At 46.2% G+C, this 12,088-nt stretch overlaps 1 protein-coding gene across 1 annotated transcript; it reads right to left on the bottom strand.

Moving 5' to 3' along the window:
• Window positions 1-5,253: 5,253 nt before the first annotated feature.
• Window positions 5,254-10,404, bottom strand: COLCA2 (colorectal cancer associated 2; the record flags this gene model as incomplete). The annotated part of the gene is made up of 4 exons (XM_010294613.1): window positions 5,254-5,592; window positions 6,093-6,319; window positions 9,740-9,800; window positions 10,306-10,404. Coding segments are annotated over 4 exons (726 nt in total), but the record flags the coding sequence as incomplete, so codon positions are not given.
• Window positions 10,405-12,088: the final 1,684 nt, after the last annotated feature.

Here is a 12,088-nt window from a genome sequence, read left to right as displayed (position 1 = left end):
GGGATTCCTCTTTGAGACATCAGATCCAATCTAAGTCTCCAGCTTTAATGGCAAAGAACAGTCTGGACGCAACTCAGAGTGAGGAGCTGAACCCTCACCTGAGCTAATGCCAGTGTAGGAGATGGAGGCTTCCTTTGAGTCTTCAATAGCTTTTAGGCATGGACAATGTAGAAAATCTTTGAGCTCTGTGGGCCTGTACACAGCAGGGTCAGAGTGCAATGCGGTAAGTGCTCTCCTGTTCCCATTCTTACTAAGAGGGCTTTTTGATAGATTCTTATTCTTTCTGTGAAATGATTTGTGAATTGCTGTGCAATCAACTGGCAACAGTGTCTCTGCCGGGTCAATAGGATTGAAGGTAGATGCCTGAAGGGAGTGAAAGCCATGTTTTGACAACCCTTTCACAGAGGGTGTCTCATCTTCAGTACACATTCTGAATTATAGTTCACTGATTTCTCAATGTTGTACAAGTTATTTTTTCTAACAGGACTGAACAATAAGATGAAGGGCAGATGTCTTAAATCACTGCAGTAACTTCCTTGATCACCCACTGACTAGCTCAATGGGATGGGGTTTTCTAAAGTGCTTGTCAGTCTCACAGACCTGGACTGTTTAAACAACTCTTTAGCAGACTTGAACAAAAGCTCTTAAGAAATGCAGAGATCTTCTCAACTTTCTCATCCCTCCTCTCTGCTGTTTTGCTATTGCTTCTCAATACATCGTATCTACAAACCTGCCAATATCCACTGACAAAAAAAAGCAGACGTGTATTTGCATATGTTTGCATAAATTTGCATGTGTCTGGGCATAGGCCAGAAAAAGCATGTGCCTTCTTACTTTGAAGGGATGTTATAACAACCCCTGAATTGAGTGATAACTGCATTGGTGAGTTAGTACTGTGTGTCAAGACAAAACGGTCAATAAAATATCCATTTCTTGAACTTGCTAGCAACAAAACTGTAAAACTGTGACCAGCATGTGGCATGTGGTACACTAGGGGAAATGTAAAAAGCTTTTTGCCATCTAAAAATGTCTATGAGATGACAGAAGACCTTTTGCATCAAGTGAAAAAAAGACATGAGCTGTATTCTAGAATGGCTTATCTCTTTATTGTTTCACCTGCCTGCTATTGGATATTAATACAAACTTAATACAGTGACTTGTAGTCTGTAAACATTACCATCTCCAGAATATTGGGGAAAATATAGGTCTGGGGAGGGATGGATGTGGCTTCATTCAAAGCATCACCCCAGCAGACTGTGTTACTCAGAGCTGATTGATTAGAATTACAGAGGGAAGATCCCATGACCGACCCAGGAAGGATTCATTCTCTCTACAAGCACACCTGTGTTCAGCTTCCCAAAGCTCATATATTAGAGGCCTGCTCTGCAGACAGCCATAATCAACAAGCTACGCATATTGTCTTTGGACTGGATCCACGAGACAGTTGGAGGCTGCTGCTTCCCCATGCATGTAAAGCACCTTTCCCTTTTCCTGTCAAGCCAGCCAGTTCCTGGCCCGTGTATCACGAAAATCCATTTTAAGGCTCAAAGGTGGTCTGAGTGTTAAGTCTTCTGTGCTGGGGTGAATTTCATTGATTTAAGCAGTATCTTAGTTCACAGTTAACCTCTCAATTTTTTATTACTGTTTCAGGGGAAATGTACCTTTTATAACCATAGCAGTACTGGCAGTGTGTGATACCTCTTTGTTTGCACAGTTTATCTCTTCCTACCTGTGGCTTTGGATAAATTACTAATAACAAAGGCTTGTTATCACCAAACAAATATTCTGAAGTGGCACCATAGAAAAGTTGCCAGTCGGTTGGCAAGGAAAACTTTTTGATCAAATACTCTGTGCAACTGGTAAAGAACCTGAAAATTAGAACCTTTTATTTTCTCTATAACTTCTGGAGTTATTCATGGCTTTTGTAAGAATGGGGTGATCCTCACTTTTATGTAAATACGTGTTTATATAGGCTGGCAGAACTTCCTCTGGCAGGGACTGATGAAATGCCAGCATTTCAGTAGTGCTGTGCCTGCTCTGTTGGAGGTATGACCCAAGCTACTTTCCTTTAACTCCCCCTTTTTTTTTTTGGTGGGGGGGAATAAAGGGGGGAAATAATATGTTCCTCATAGCCAGAAAATGCACAATCAACATTTGAATAGTCCTCCTCTGTTGTTTTTCTTCCTTTCTTGTGTCAACAAGACATCATTGTGTCAACAGTCAGCAAGCTTTTACTTGCACTGCATATGTCACCTGGAGCTATTGACATGGAGTTAGGGAACAGTGTCTAAAACATGTTTCCAGTCCCTGGCATGGGGAATTGCAAAACAACTGAAGAAAGAGCAGCAGAGAATTAGGAAGAGGTCGCAAGGGGTGGAGGACAGCACTACTTAATGGAAGCTGTTAGAGTCCAAAGACCCTGGTGCATAAAAACCTTTTGCTGGAAACATCCTTGTCCCAACAGAGCAGCTGATCATTTCAGAGCAGCTGGTCCCATGCAGTATGAGGCCAACAGGTGTTAAATATCTGCTATCTTTAAGAACACACTGCATGCTCCCATCTCAGGACCTCAGCCACCTGCAAGCCCTGGAAGTGTGGAAGCTCAGCGGTGAGACCGGACCAGCCCTTCAAGAGACAGCTTCCACTACTGGAGGAGTGCTTTTTTGCCTGGGCCAGGCAACATCCAAGGAGCAAGAATAAGAGCGGGATGTAGGGCGGTTTGTAGTGCTCATGCTCACACTGCCACTCCTAAGTGGTCATGCCTAGACAGCAGCCGTAGGTTTAATGATGGGCACAACCTCTCCACTGCACACCACAGTCTTTGCACAGGGCAGTCCTCTTTGGACAGGCAGTGTAACCACTGATAGCTGTACAGATCTATGCCACAATATACTGCTAAATGTGCAGTCTGCTGGTAACATATTCGACTCATCCTCCTGATGGGAGGTGAGAGATACGTTGTTAGACTGTAACGCTTACTTGACTTCCTTGCTGGCACTGCTGGGTAGACTGGGATACTGTTAACCTTGCTGTAAGATGTGTTAATATGGGCGCCCTCCTTGTTGAATGCTTACTGAAGATTTTCACATGCTCTTTCCTTTGCTATAGGGGAACACCTTTTGTTGGCTCTGTTAAGCTCAGGCCAATGTTGCCAACCCATGGGGAGGATGTGGTCACCCCACTTCCACTAGAAGCCTCAAGTATCTTGCCTCAACCTTATCTTCTTGTAGTTCTTTCATGGTGGTGATAAGGGGCTTTGACATGTGGCTAAAGGTGTGCCCACTCCTCAAGCAGCAGGCAGGAGTAGCTGGCATTCAGCAAGCTGTGTAGCAGGCTGAGGCAGTAGAAGCGTAACCCTCCAGTGTCCTGAGATAACAGTCAGGGGCTGAAGCACCTACCAGCACTATTAAAATGACACCTAATAGTATCATTTTAGTAGTGTCATACCCTTGGTACAGGGGTAATCACATCTTTAACTGCAGCAAAGATACAGCTATTAACTCCTATTTACAAGCTTTCTGTGACTAAATGTGTTTATCACTTGGATCAACTCTGAGATGAATCAGGTAACAACAGGGGAGAGGGAAAGATATTATTTAAAATTGTAAAACTATTCTAAAGCAAGTTTTGGGAAAAAACCTGTTACCTTACATAAGGTAAAGGAACTGGATGTTGGAAAGGCACAGTTCTGTCTGTGTAGTCTCCTTGTCTAGCATGGCAAAAATGAAATGTCCTGTCCAGGGACCTGGACTGGACATGGAAAAAAAGTCTTTTTTGCTCACCTAGAACTTGAAGTGAAGAGAACCCTGGAAGCTGAATGGGAGGTAACAGGTTTGTTTTCTGATGAAGGCAGGGATAGAAGGTTGAAATAACTGGCATTATATAAATATTTTTTAAAATCTCATTACAAGAATGTTACTCTTAGTTCTTCATAGATTTCACAGAATGTGGAAATATTGGTTGGGTTTTTTTGGTAGAATGAAGAAAACCTCCCTGTCTGCCAGACAGATATGTGTGTCTGTTGCATCCTCAGCCATATGGGTAATTTCAGCTCTGAGGAGAGGAAAGCTTTTCAGTTAACTGTAGAAGTGTCTGGAGGAGAAGGTGTGAGCATAGAGATAGTTAAATTATGTATTTGTCTTCACAGGTGTAGGATTTGTGTTGGATTTTTCATTTGTGTTGGATTTAATACTGAGAGATGCTTCTTTCTTTCCAGTCTGGGTGCTCAGCTGAGAAACTGGTGGCTTGGCAGTCTTTTTCACCAAATGCTATTAAAAGGAGGTGAAAGACAGTCTTAGAAAGGTCTGGGTTTATGCAAGAAACAGGGAATCCTCAGGTATGATAACTTTCCAGTTATCTACTTCCAAAAAATAAAAATAATCATTTAGGTCCTCTTCAGTTGATTATGCTGCAAGGTGCAGAAAATCCGATATCAACAGAACAAACTATACAAAGGCCTGCCAAACTACATCAGCCTCTCACTGAAACTCTGCGTTCATGGAGAAGCTGGTGTTGAGCAGCAGCCAAAGAAGTTTCACACTGGATTTAACCTCTGAGCAGGCCTGAGTGGCCTTTCGGGCACATGACCCATGGGCTAAGCTCTGAGCTTGCATGGAAAATAGTGGTTTTCCTTTTCTGCAAGAACTGCTAGAGAACATCATCACGGCAGCCTGAGCAGAAGCAGTGGCTAAGAAGATGCAGAACCATGTCAGACAGAGGTGCTGCACAGCTTTCTCTCTTGGTAGCGTTCTGGGTGCTGAGATACCTAGAGACATTTTATCTGCTGGAAAAGGTAAGCGAGACCTTTCATGCTCTGAGTTAAGTGCTCCTTGTGTAGGTTGCTGTAAGTCTCTCTTCCTCAGCTTTGTGAGAACAGGGCCAGGATCCCGGGCCATTAGCAGAAGAGAAAAGCACTGACATTTAGCACATGAGGAACAAACAGGCTTCATCATGCGTACCAAATTATTTATTTGTATCAAAAAGAGGTGGCTTAATGACATGTATTTGGTAAGGCAGCTTAGGATTTCTTTAAAAAACAACAACAAAAACAAACAGGAAAAAAACCCAAACCACCACAATAACAAAACACCCCTGACCATACAAGACAGGAGGACTAATGTAGTGACAGTGTCATGTAGAAAATGTGTGAGTAGTGAAGAATAAACTGGACTGTGTTAGGCAGCACAACTTTGCATAGTTCATGGGCAATTAATCTGATTTGGATACAGTGGATGTGTAAAACCGCAGTCCCCATTAGCTATAGCACATGTCACAGTTCCTATCCCTTCTGAAGAAGTCATCGGCCATGGCCATGGGCGGTAGGTAGTCTATGCAGTCCGTGCTGGGGCAGGGGAAGTATTGTGGGACCCTGTTGTCCACATGCTGGGAGCCACAAGCTGTGCAGCAGCACGCAGAGGCGGTGTATGGGGCGGGTGTATGGCAGGACCACTCCTCTGCAGGGTAGCCATAGGTCTTGGTGTCCAGAGCAGAAGGTGGACTGTGGGTCAGCGGGGTGAAAGAAGATAGCTGAGGAGGAGAGCAGCTATAGTTTAATGGGCTGGACAGATCAGCTGAACTGGGGGATCCGGCAGCCTACAGTTTGAGAGAAGGAAAAAAAAAAAAAAGACATTTCAGGGTGTCACTTGGGGAAATGCAGAGAGCAGACAGAATTTCCATGCAGTTGCCTTTCTCAAGAGGGTCTGGCTATGCAGGGAGATGATCTGGCCCTTGGAGGCCTAAACCCAAGAGGCAGTTCCTGTGATGTTAGTACTAATAGGGAACTTCTCTGCAAGTTAGACAACCGCTAGCAGGAACTGGGCTATTCTTTGCAGAAAATCTACAGGATCTGTAGAAGGGACATTCCCTATTCTGGAGCCTCTCTCTAGTTTTGGCTGGGCCTCCCTGTCCTCTGCTCCCAACAGGAAACCATGCAGAAGTCCACACAAGCAACCTGCATTGCTGTGGCTGTTCCCCACGCCCCTAAAAGCAGCCACATTTCCAAATCAGCTTGCTGCTGTTCTGCCCCAGGATGTGACTCCCCCATCTTCCCTCTGAGTGCACGTGTGGCTGCTCCCCTGGGACACAAAGCTTACCAGGCTCTGGTTAAAGCAGAGCGGGACTGGCTGGAAGGCTTCCGAGGTGTAGTGTGAGGACGTCTGGAAAGTACTGAAGGCTGGGTCTAAGGGCGCTTCTGTCTGAAGACAGGAATCTACCAGCTGCTCCAAATAGCTAGTGCTTTCTTCACAGGAGAGGCAATTCGAAAACTGCCATGATGGACAATAGTTGGGAACAGAAGAGATGGGTTCTGCATCAAAAGGTGCTAGGAGAGAAGGTAAATGAGACAGTAGCCGATTATTCAGCATCTGTCTTCACAAAGGGCAGGTGTTGCGCCAGGTCAGGTTTCAGTACTCTCGTATGTTCAGTAGCCCTATGGATTTAGACAAGGAAAAAGGTCCTTCAAGTTCAGGGTGAATTTTCTAGGGAAGGAGACACCAGGAGGAGGATGCTCAAAAGCATGCAAATAACTTGGGAACTTTAGTCCCCTTGGAAAGCTCCAAAGCTCTTTCAATATTGCTGGAAACTCTTCTGGCTCCAGCCATTTTGGACAGGGATCCAGCTGCAAACTCCCTCAGACTCTTGACCCTTTGGCCTCCCTTCAAATGTCAACTGTTTACAGACGTAGAAGCTCGCCATGCAGCGATTTATGCTTCACAGCTTGGCAGACAGCTTGCACCTTTGCCTCACCCAGTGTCCAGATGCAGGGTAGCTACATCCACCGGAAGAAGGGGGTAACAAAAGAATAATTTGCTCTTTCATCCTCCAAACAGCCAGACAGGAGACAAACTTCTGAGCAGACAAAGTGGAGCGAGTCAGTGATAACACGGCATTGCATCCACATAGTGTTACTGGCAAAAGCGTGAGTTCCTGGAAAGCTGTAAGGGTCAGACTCACTGTACTGCAACACGCTTGCTGGGCTATGAAAGCCCACAGCAGATCTGACTTTTCAGAATTATTATCTTTTCATGCTGCGTTCAAATATGGTTAAAAGCACCTGTCTACATGGAGGGGCACAGGTCTGAAGGCAATGGAACTGCTCATGGGTAAAGAGTCACTCAGTCATAACGGTTTGCAGGTTCAAGGTGGCAGTGTTTAGCCGCATGTGGGGAGGAAGTGAAAAGCATCCAAAATACATAAACAAATGGAGACTTTCCAGTCTGAAAATCTCTGGTATGTCTCATGTTTCTGTATTAACATAAACAGATTGATTCCCAAATATTGACGATTTAATCATTTCCTTGTCCATACAATGTATATATTCACGCCTGCCCAACCTTTTAGGTCTCTCTGCTTTGGCTGCAGAATAATTGAAGGATCTGTGAGCTCAAACTGCTATTCCTCCCTATCCCCTTCCCCTTCCCTTGGATATTCACATAGAGGAGGAAAAACTCTTTGTGTCGCTGAAAACCTGACACACTCCTACGGATGCTGCCAGGAGAATGAGAACAGCCAACTCTGCTGAAGCTCAGCAAGGTGCTCCAGGGTGATCTGACCCTCTAGCTCCGTCCAGTCGGACCCACAGACTGCAGCCTGGAGAAGGTGATGCCAGCAGTGTTATTCCCCAGGGGATGAGCATCCCTTCCTGAAGGGAATCTTGCTCCTTGCTCTGGGAAAAACAAACTGAACAAACGAGAGCATGTGAGTGTGTACCTCACTGTACCCTGCTGGCGTCAGGGCATCCTTGTCTCCATTTCCTGGGCTGCTTTCAGGTGCTGATTGGCTGCATTGCCAGTTATCTAGTAGTGCCTCAGTAGTGCCCTCAACCAAGGGCTGGAAAGACTCTGGGCTGTGGGAAAAATTGGGAAAGGGGTGGGAAGGGACATGTGGATGGACTTTGTACCAACCTGGGTGAGGAGGAGACACAGACTCTGAAAACTGGATGCTGCTGTTTCCCCAAGAAACCTGACCAAAAAGAAGGGAAGAAAAGGAACTGTAGATACTGTAACACAGGGGAGCATTTTTCTGCTTGCTGACGTAATTCAGAATTTCGCTTCAAACAATTTAGGTAAATCTTACTTACCTCATGGCTGTGACGTGGAAAACTGCCCTAGCATTCACAGAACAACATTTTTCCCTGAGCCTATAATGGCACTGGAGGAGCATACCACCAACCTGGTGTAAAGCACTTGCTACAGCACCTTGCTAGTGTGCTCTTCCTACGGCATTATTACTGTTAATTCAGCAGAGATGTGGCTGCCTTTGAAATGAACATGTGTTAATTTCTAGGACCATGAAATCCACAGTGGGGGGGATCTCAAAGAATTTGTAGGGATAAATACGACTGAGAATGAGTAATTAACAAATTTGTAGTGATAACTCTTGAAACATGACTAAAGACAATTGCAGGTATCCCCATGGCTGGGCATCAGACTGGGTCGCCGTGCTTAGTGCTGATGTCATTTGAAAACCAGTTCTGGCATCACTCCCCACTCCAACACAGCTATGTGCCTCTGTGAAAATGGACAGTCTCTTTTTCTGAGGAATGCTGGAAACTGAAGCAGACAGATCAATCTGTTCTAGGAACTTGACCTGCTGGAGGAGAGAAATCCACCCCAAAAGCAATGGGAGTTTTGATGCTTGTTGTTTGGGACCAGGATTTTACTCTGCAAATACAAATACTGGTTGTTTTCCTCAGTTTTGGTTCATACAGACTTCCACTTAATATCCTTTATTGAAAATGCTGTTGAGTTAGTGGCTCATTTCCCTACCAACAACTTCCTAGCACATCCCTGTTCAATTAATGTATTAAACAGTAGCTATTCTGAGCTGAAGGTGCCTGTAGGACTACCCCACTTCTCTTTGGCTGCAGATGTGTAACAAAACAGACAGAGCCATACCACCGGCAGCAGAATTTTTCAGGTTTGGCTTTTTTCATTGCATGGAGGCAGCTTCCCCTGCTGGCCCTAACGTCTGGGGCCTCTCCAGGACAACGCGTACCCTTTGCAGATCACAAAGGTGACCTCCTGCACTGACACTTTTCACTTTTTCCTGTGTGGGCAAAACAAGCGCTGTGTAAACTTGCTGTGGGAAGCAGAAACCTGTTCCACGCAGCCCTGTGATGCCTGGCTGCGATGAAGAGGCTGCTTGCATTAGGGCTGGAGGAGTGACCCAGCATTTCCAAAGCTCGGCAGCTTTGGGCGCTGTTCAGCCAGGCCTCTCTGCCTGTGGCTTGCGGGCTGATCAGCTTTTTGTGCAACTAGCTGCAACGAGGTACAGCAGTTGGGAGGTGAAATCTGAAAACCACCCAAAGCTATAAGGTCATGAACCAGGAAGAAGTAATGATTTACCAACCTCTTTATGCAAATCCCTAGAGTGGCTGGAGCTAGAGGACTGCTACAAAGAATGGAAGAGTGAGTGAGCGTACACGTGTGTGTGTGTACACACACACACAGATCTCAGTCGCCTCCTTTGGAAGGGATGGGGCTAGGAGCTGCCCAAGTGGTACTGAAAAATGTTACAGACCTGGATTCAGTCAAGCACGTTTGAATATTATGCTAAGGAGCCCTAATGGAGCAGGATGGAGCCCTCTTCAAGGGGTCTTTGCCCATGCCTTGTCTTCTTCCTTTCTGCTAGCCAACATCTGGGGCTGTTGTTAAGTCCCAAATTCCCAAATCCTTTCCACTGCCTGGGAGCTGCTGAAGGCACTGTACCTCTAGTGCCTTCATTTCCTGCCTGACCTAACCGGACAAGAGAAAGCCTCCGGGGTAGGGGGTGGTTGAAAGCAGCTTCCTGGAGGGCTGACCCTTGTGGAAAAAGGGGAGGTTAGGGGAGCTTTAGTGTGACCAGAGCTTTGCACCGGTTGCTGCTCAAAGCTGCACAGGTCGGGTCAAAGGCATGCCATGAGCATATCCTTCACCTGATGCGGCAAAACAGTTTAGTGCATGCTTCAGCCTGGCCAGGCCACATGGGGGTGGGGGGGAAGTGACCATGGCATGCCTTTCTCATCAACCATAATGATACTGGAGTTGCTGATAACTGTAGGTTGGACTGAAATTTGTCCATGTGAGCCTTCCATCCCAGAGTGACTTATGTTTCTGGAGCGCTAGCTCTGCTTTCTCTCTGCACTAATGGCTCAGACCATCACCTGTTCAGATCACTGCTGCAGTTACCCTGTCTGAATGTTCTTCTCCCCCACCCTGACCAGCCTGCTACACTCAGACTTTGGCAGTCTCCTTGGCCTGGAGATTACAGTTTTGGCAAAAATGATTAAGAGAGACAAAGACAAAGCAGACTCCAAAAGGTTCTTACCGCTGCACTGGTTGCTGCTTGTCGTGCTCTTCTCTGCTGCAGTAACTCCTTAACTGTAATCTTTACTCTGACACCTTGATAGACCTTGGGCTTTCCTGAAAGAATTTATGGGAAAACTCTTTACAAGATGGGAGACTTTCAGAGCATATAGCAAATCCAGCATGTTTTCAACCATGCTCTATGTGGAGTCTACTTAAGAGTTAACAGATGATTAACTGATCCCTGTTAAGCACTTGTAATCACAGTTTATAGCCCTCTAACACCTGCTATTCAAGCTTGGTACAAGCAGACATTTACGAAAAAGTTGGTGTTGATTATATTTAGTAATCATACATGTTTTATTCTTTACTACCTCCTTCTTCCCCCCCACCCTCCAGGTGTCCTAATACCAAGCTCCATCTGGTGCTACTGTTGAATTTACTTAAATTCCTATCATATTTCCCACTCCTAGAATCTGAAAATAAATGTGGGAAGCACTTAATCTGGCAGGAATAAAACAATGGAAATATGTGGGCAGTTATTATGAGAACTAAACAAAACACAAATAAAATGACTGCTTTCATGAATCACTTCTTGCAAAGCCTACATTATCTCTTTATTTTGCTCATTCTGTACAATACCCATTTATGTCAAACAAGCATTTAGGATGTCTTTAATCCAGCCAAAACCGATCAGCAAACATCAGTCACTACCTCATGAGGGATTTTTAGTACAGGAAATGGTAATGAATTTACCTATTCTGAAAAATCACTGTCACTTGCTGTACTCATGCTAAAATACTTAAAGCCTGTGGCAGTTCTGTTTCTGTCCTAACTTTCTGCTGTTATTTTCATCCAGTAGCAGATCCTACAAATGCTAGTGTCATCTCATCCTGCAGTCAGCTCTTCCCCAGTGGCGGCAGCTGGTTGCAGGTTCCGTGTTCTATAGCTGCTGCATGCAGCAAGAAGACAGTGCTGGATTTCTGGGTTCCACCCACATATCCAAGAAATCCCACACTGTAGGCACTGTCCTCTTCTGCTATAACCTCTGCCGGTTGCTGATGGCTGTACAGCAAATTCGCTCTCCTGTCTGCCCACCCCCAGCCCTCCTGTGGCCCCCTTGGTGCCCTGGTTGAGGACATGCTGTAAGAGGCATGCAGATCCCTCAAGAAAGGTGGCAGGCTGAGCCGGGCCTGCCTCGAGGGGAGTTTGCTGAGCTGTGATCTCTGCAGATGGGAATTATTAATCTCCTGGTTTTATGTTTTGTTTCTATTCAACAAACCGAAGACGGGGAAAATGAGGGAAGGGTTGAATTTAATGAGAGCAGCCTGTTACCAGGCCTCCCTATGGCCAGGGAGGGCCCTGAGCTAGCAGACCCTTCCGCAAGTTTGGGTTCATGCTGCGTACAGCTGCTTAGCTCTGGTGTGCACAGGTAGATGGAGAGGGCTAGGGGCTGCACTGTGAGCAACTTAAGACAAATTAGCAGGTGAGGTATGGACACATCTATAACCCACGGGCTGGCTGTTGGGCAGCCCTCACCCATGGCTCCCATGGCAGAGCACTGCGCCCCAAGGATCCTGCCTTCTAGCAGCCCGAGGCCCCAGCGTGGTCTGCGTGCAGCTGAAGCATTGAGAGCAGGGCTGCCGCGGCCAGCTCTCCTGAAAGGGCCAGGTTGTGGGTGGCAGGGGCAGGGTGATAACGCTAGGGCTGGGTAGGGAGCAGGGTGGTGAGGGTGGGCTGGGGCTCCGGCAACGGGGCGGTCGGGGCAGGCTGGCAATCGGGAGCAGGGCGCCAAGGGCAGGCTG

Source organism: Phaethon lepturus, unplaced genomic scaffold (assembly GCF_000687285.1).
Source record: "Phaethon lepturus isolate BGI_N335 unplaced genomic scaffold, ASM68728v1 scaffold45589, whole genome shotgun sequence".
Classification (NCBI taxonomy): domain Eukaryota; kingdom Metazoa; phylum Chordata; class Aves; order Phaethontiformes; family Phaethontidae; genus Phaethon; species Phaethon lepturus.
The sequence above is the reverse complement of the archived record's forward strand: the minus strand, read 5'-3'. Positions and strand labels throughout refer to the sequence as shown.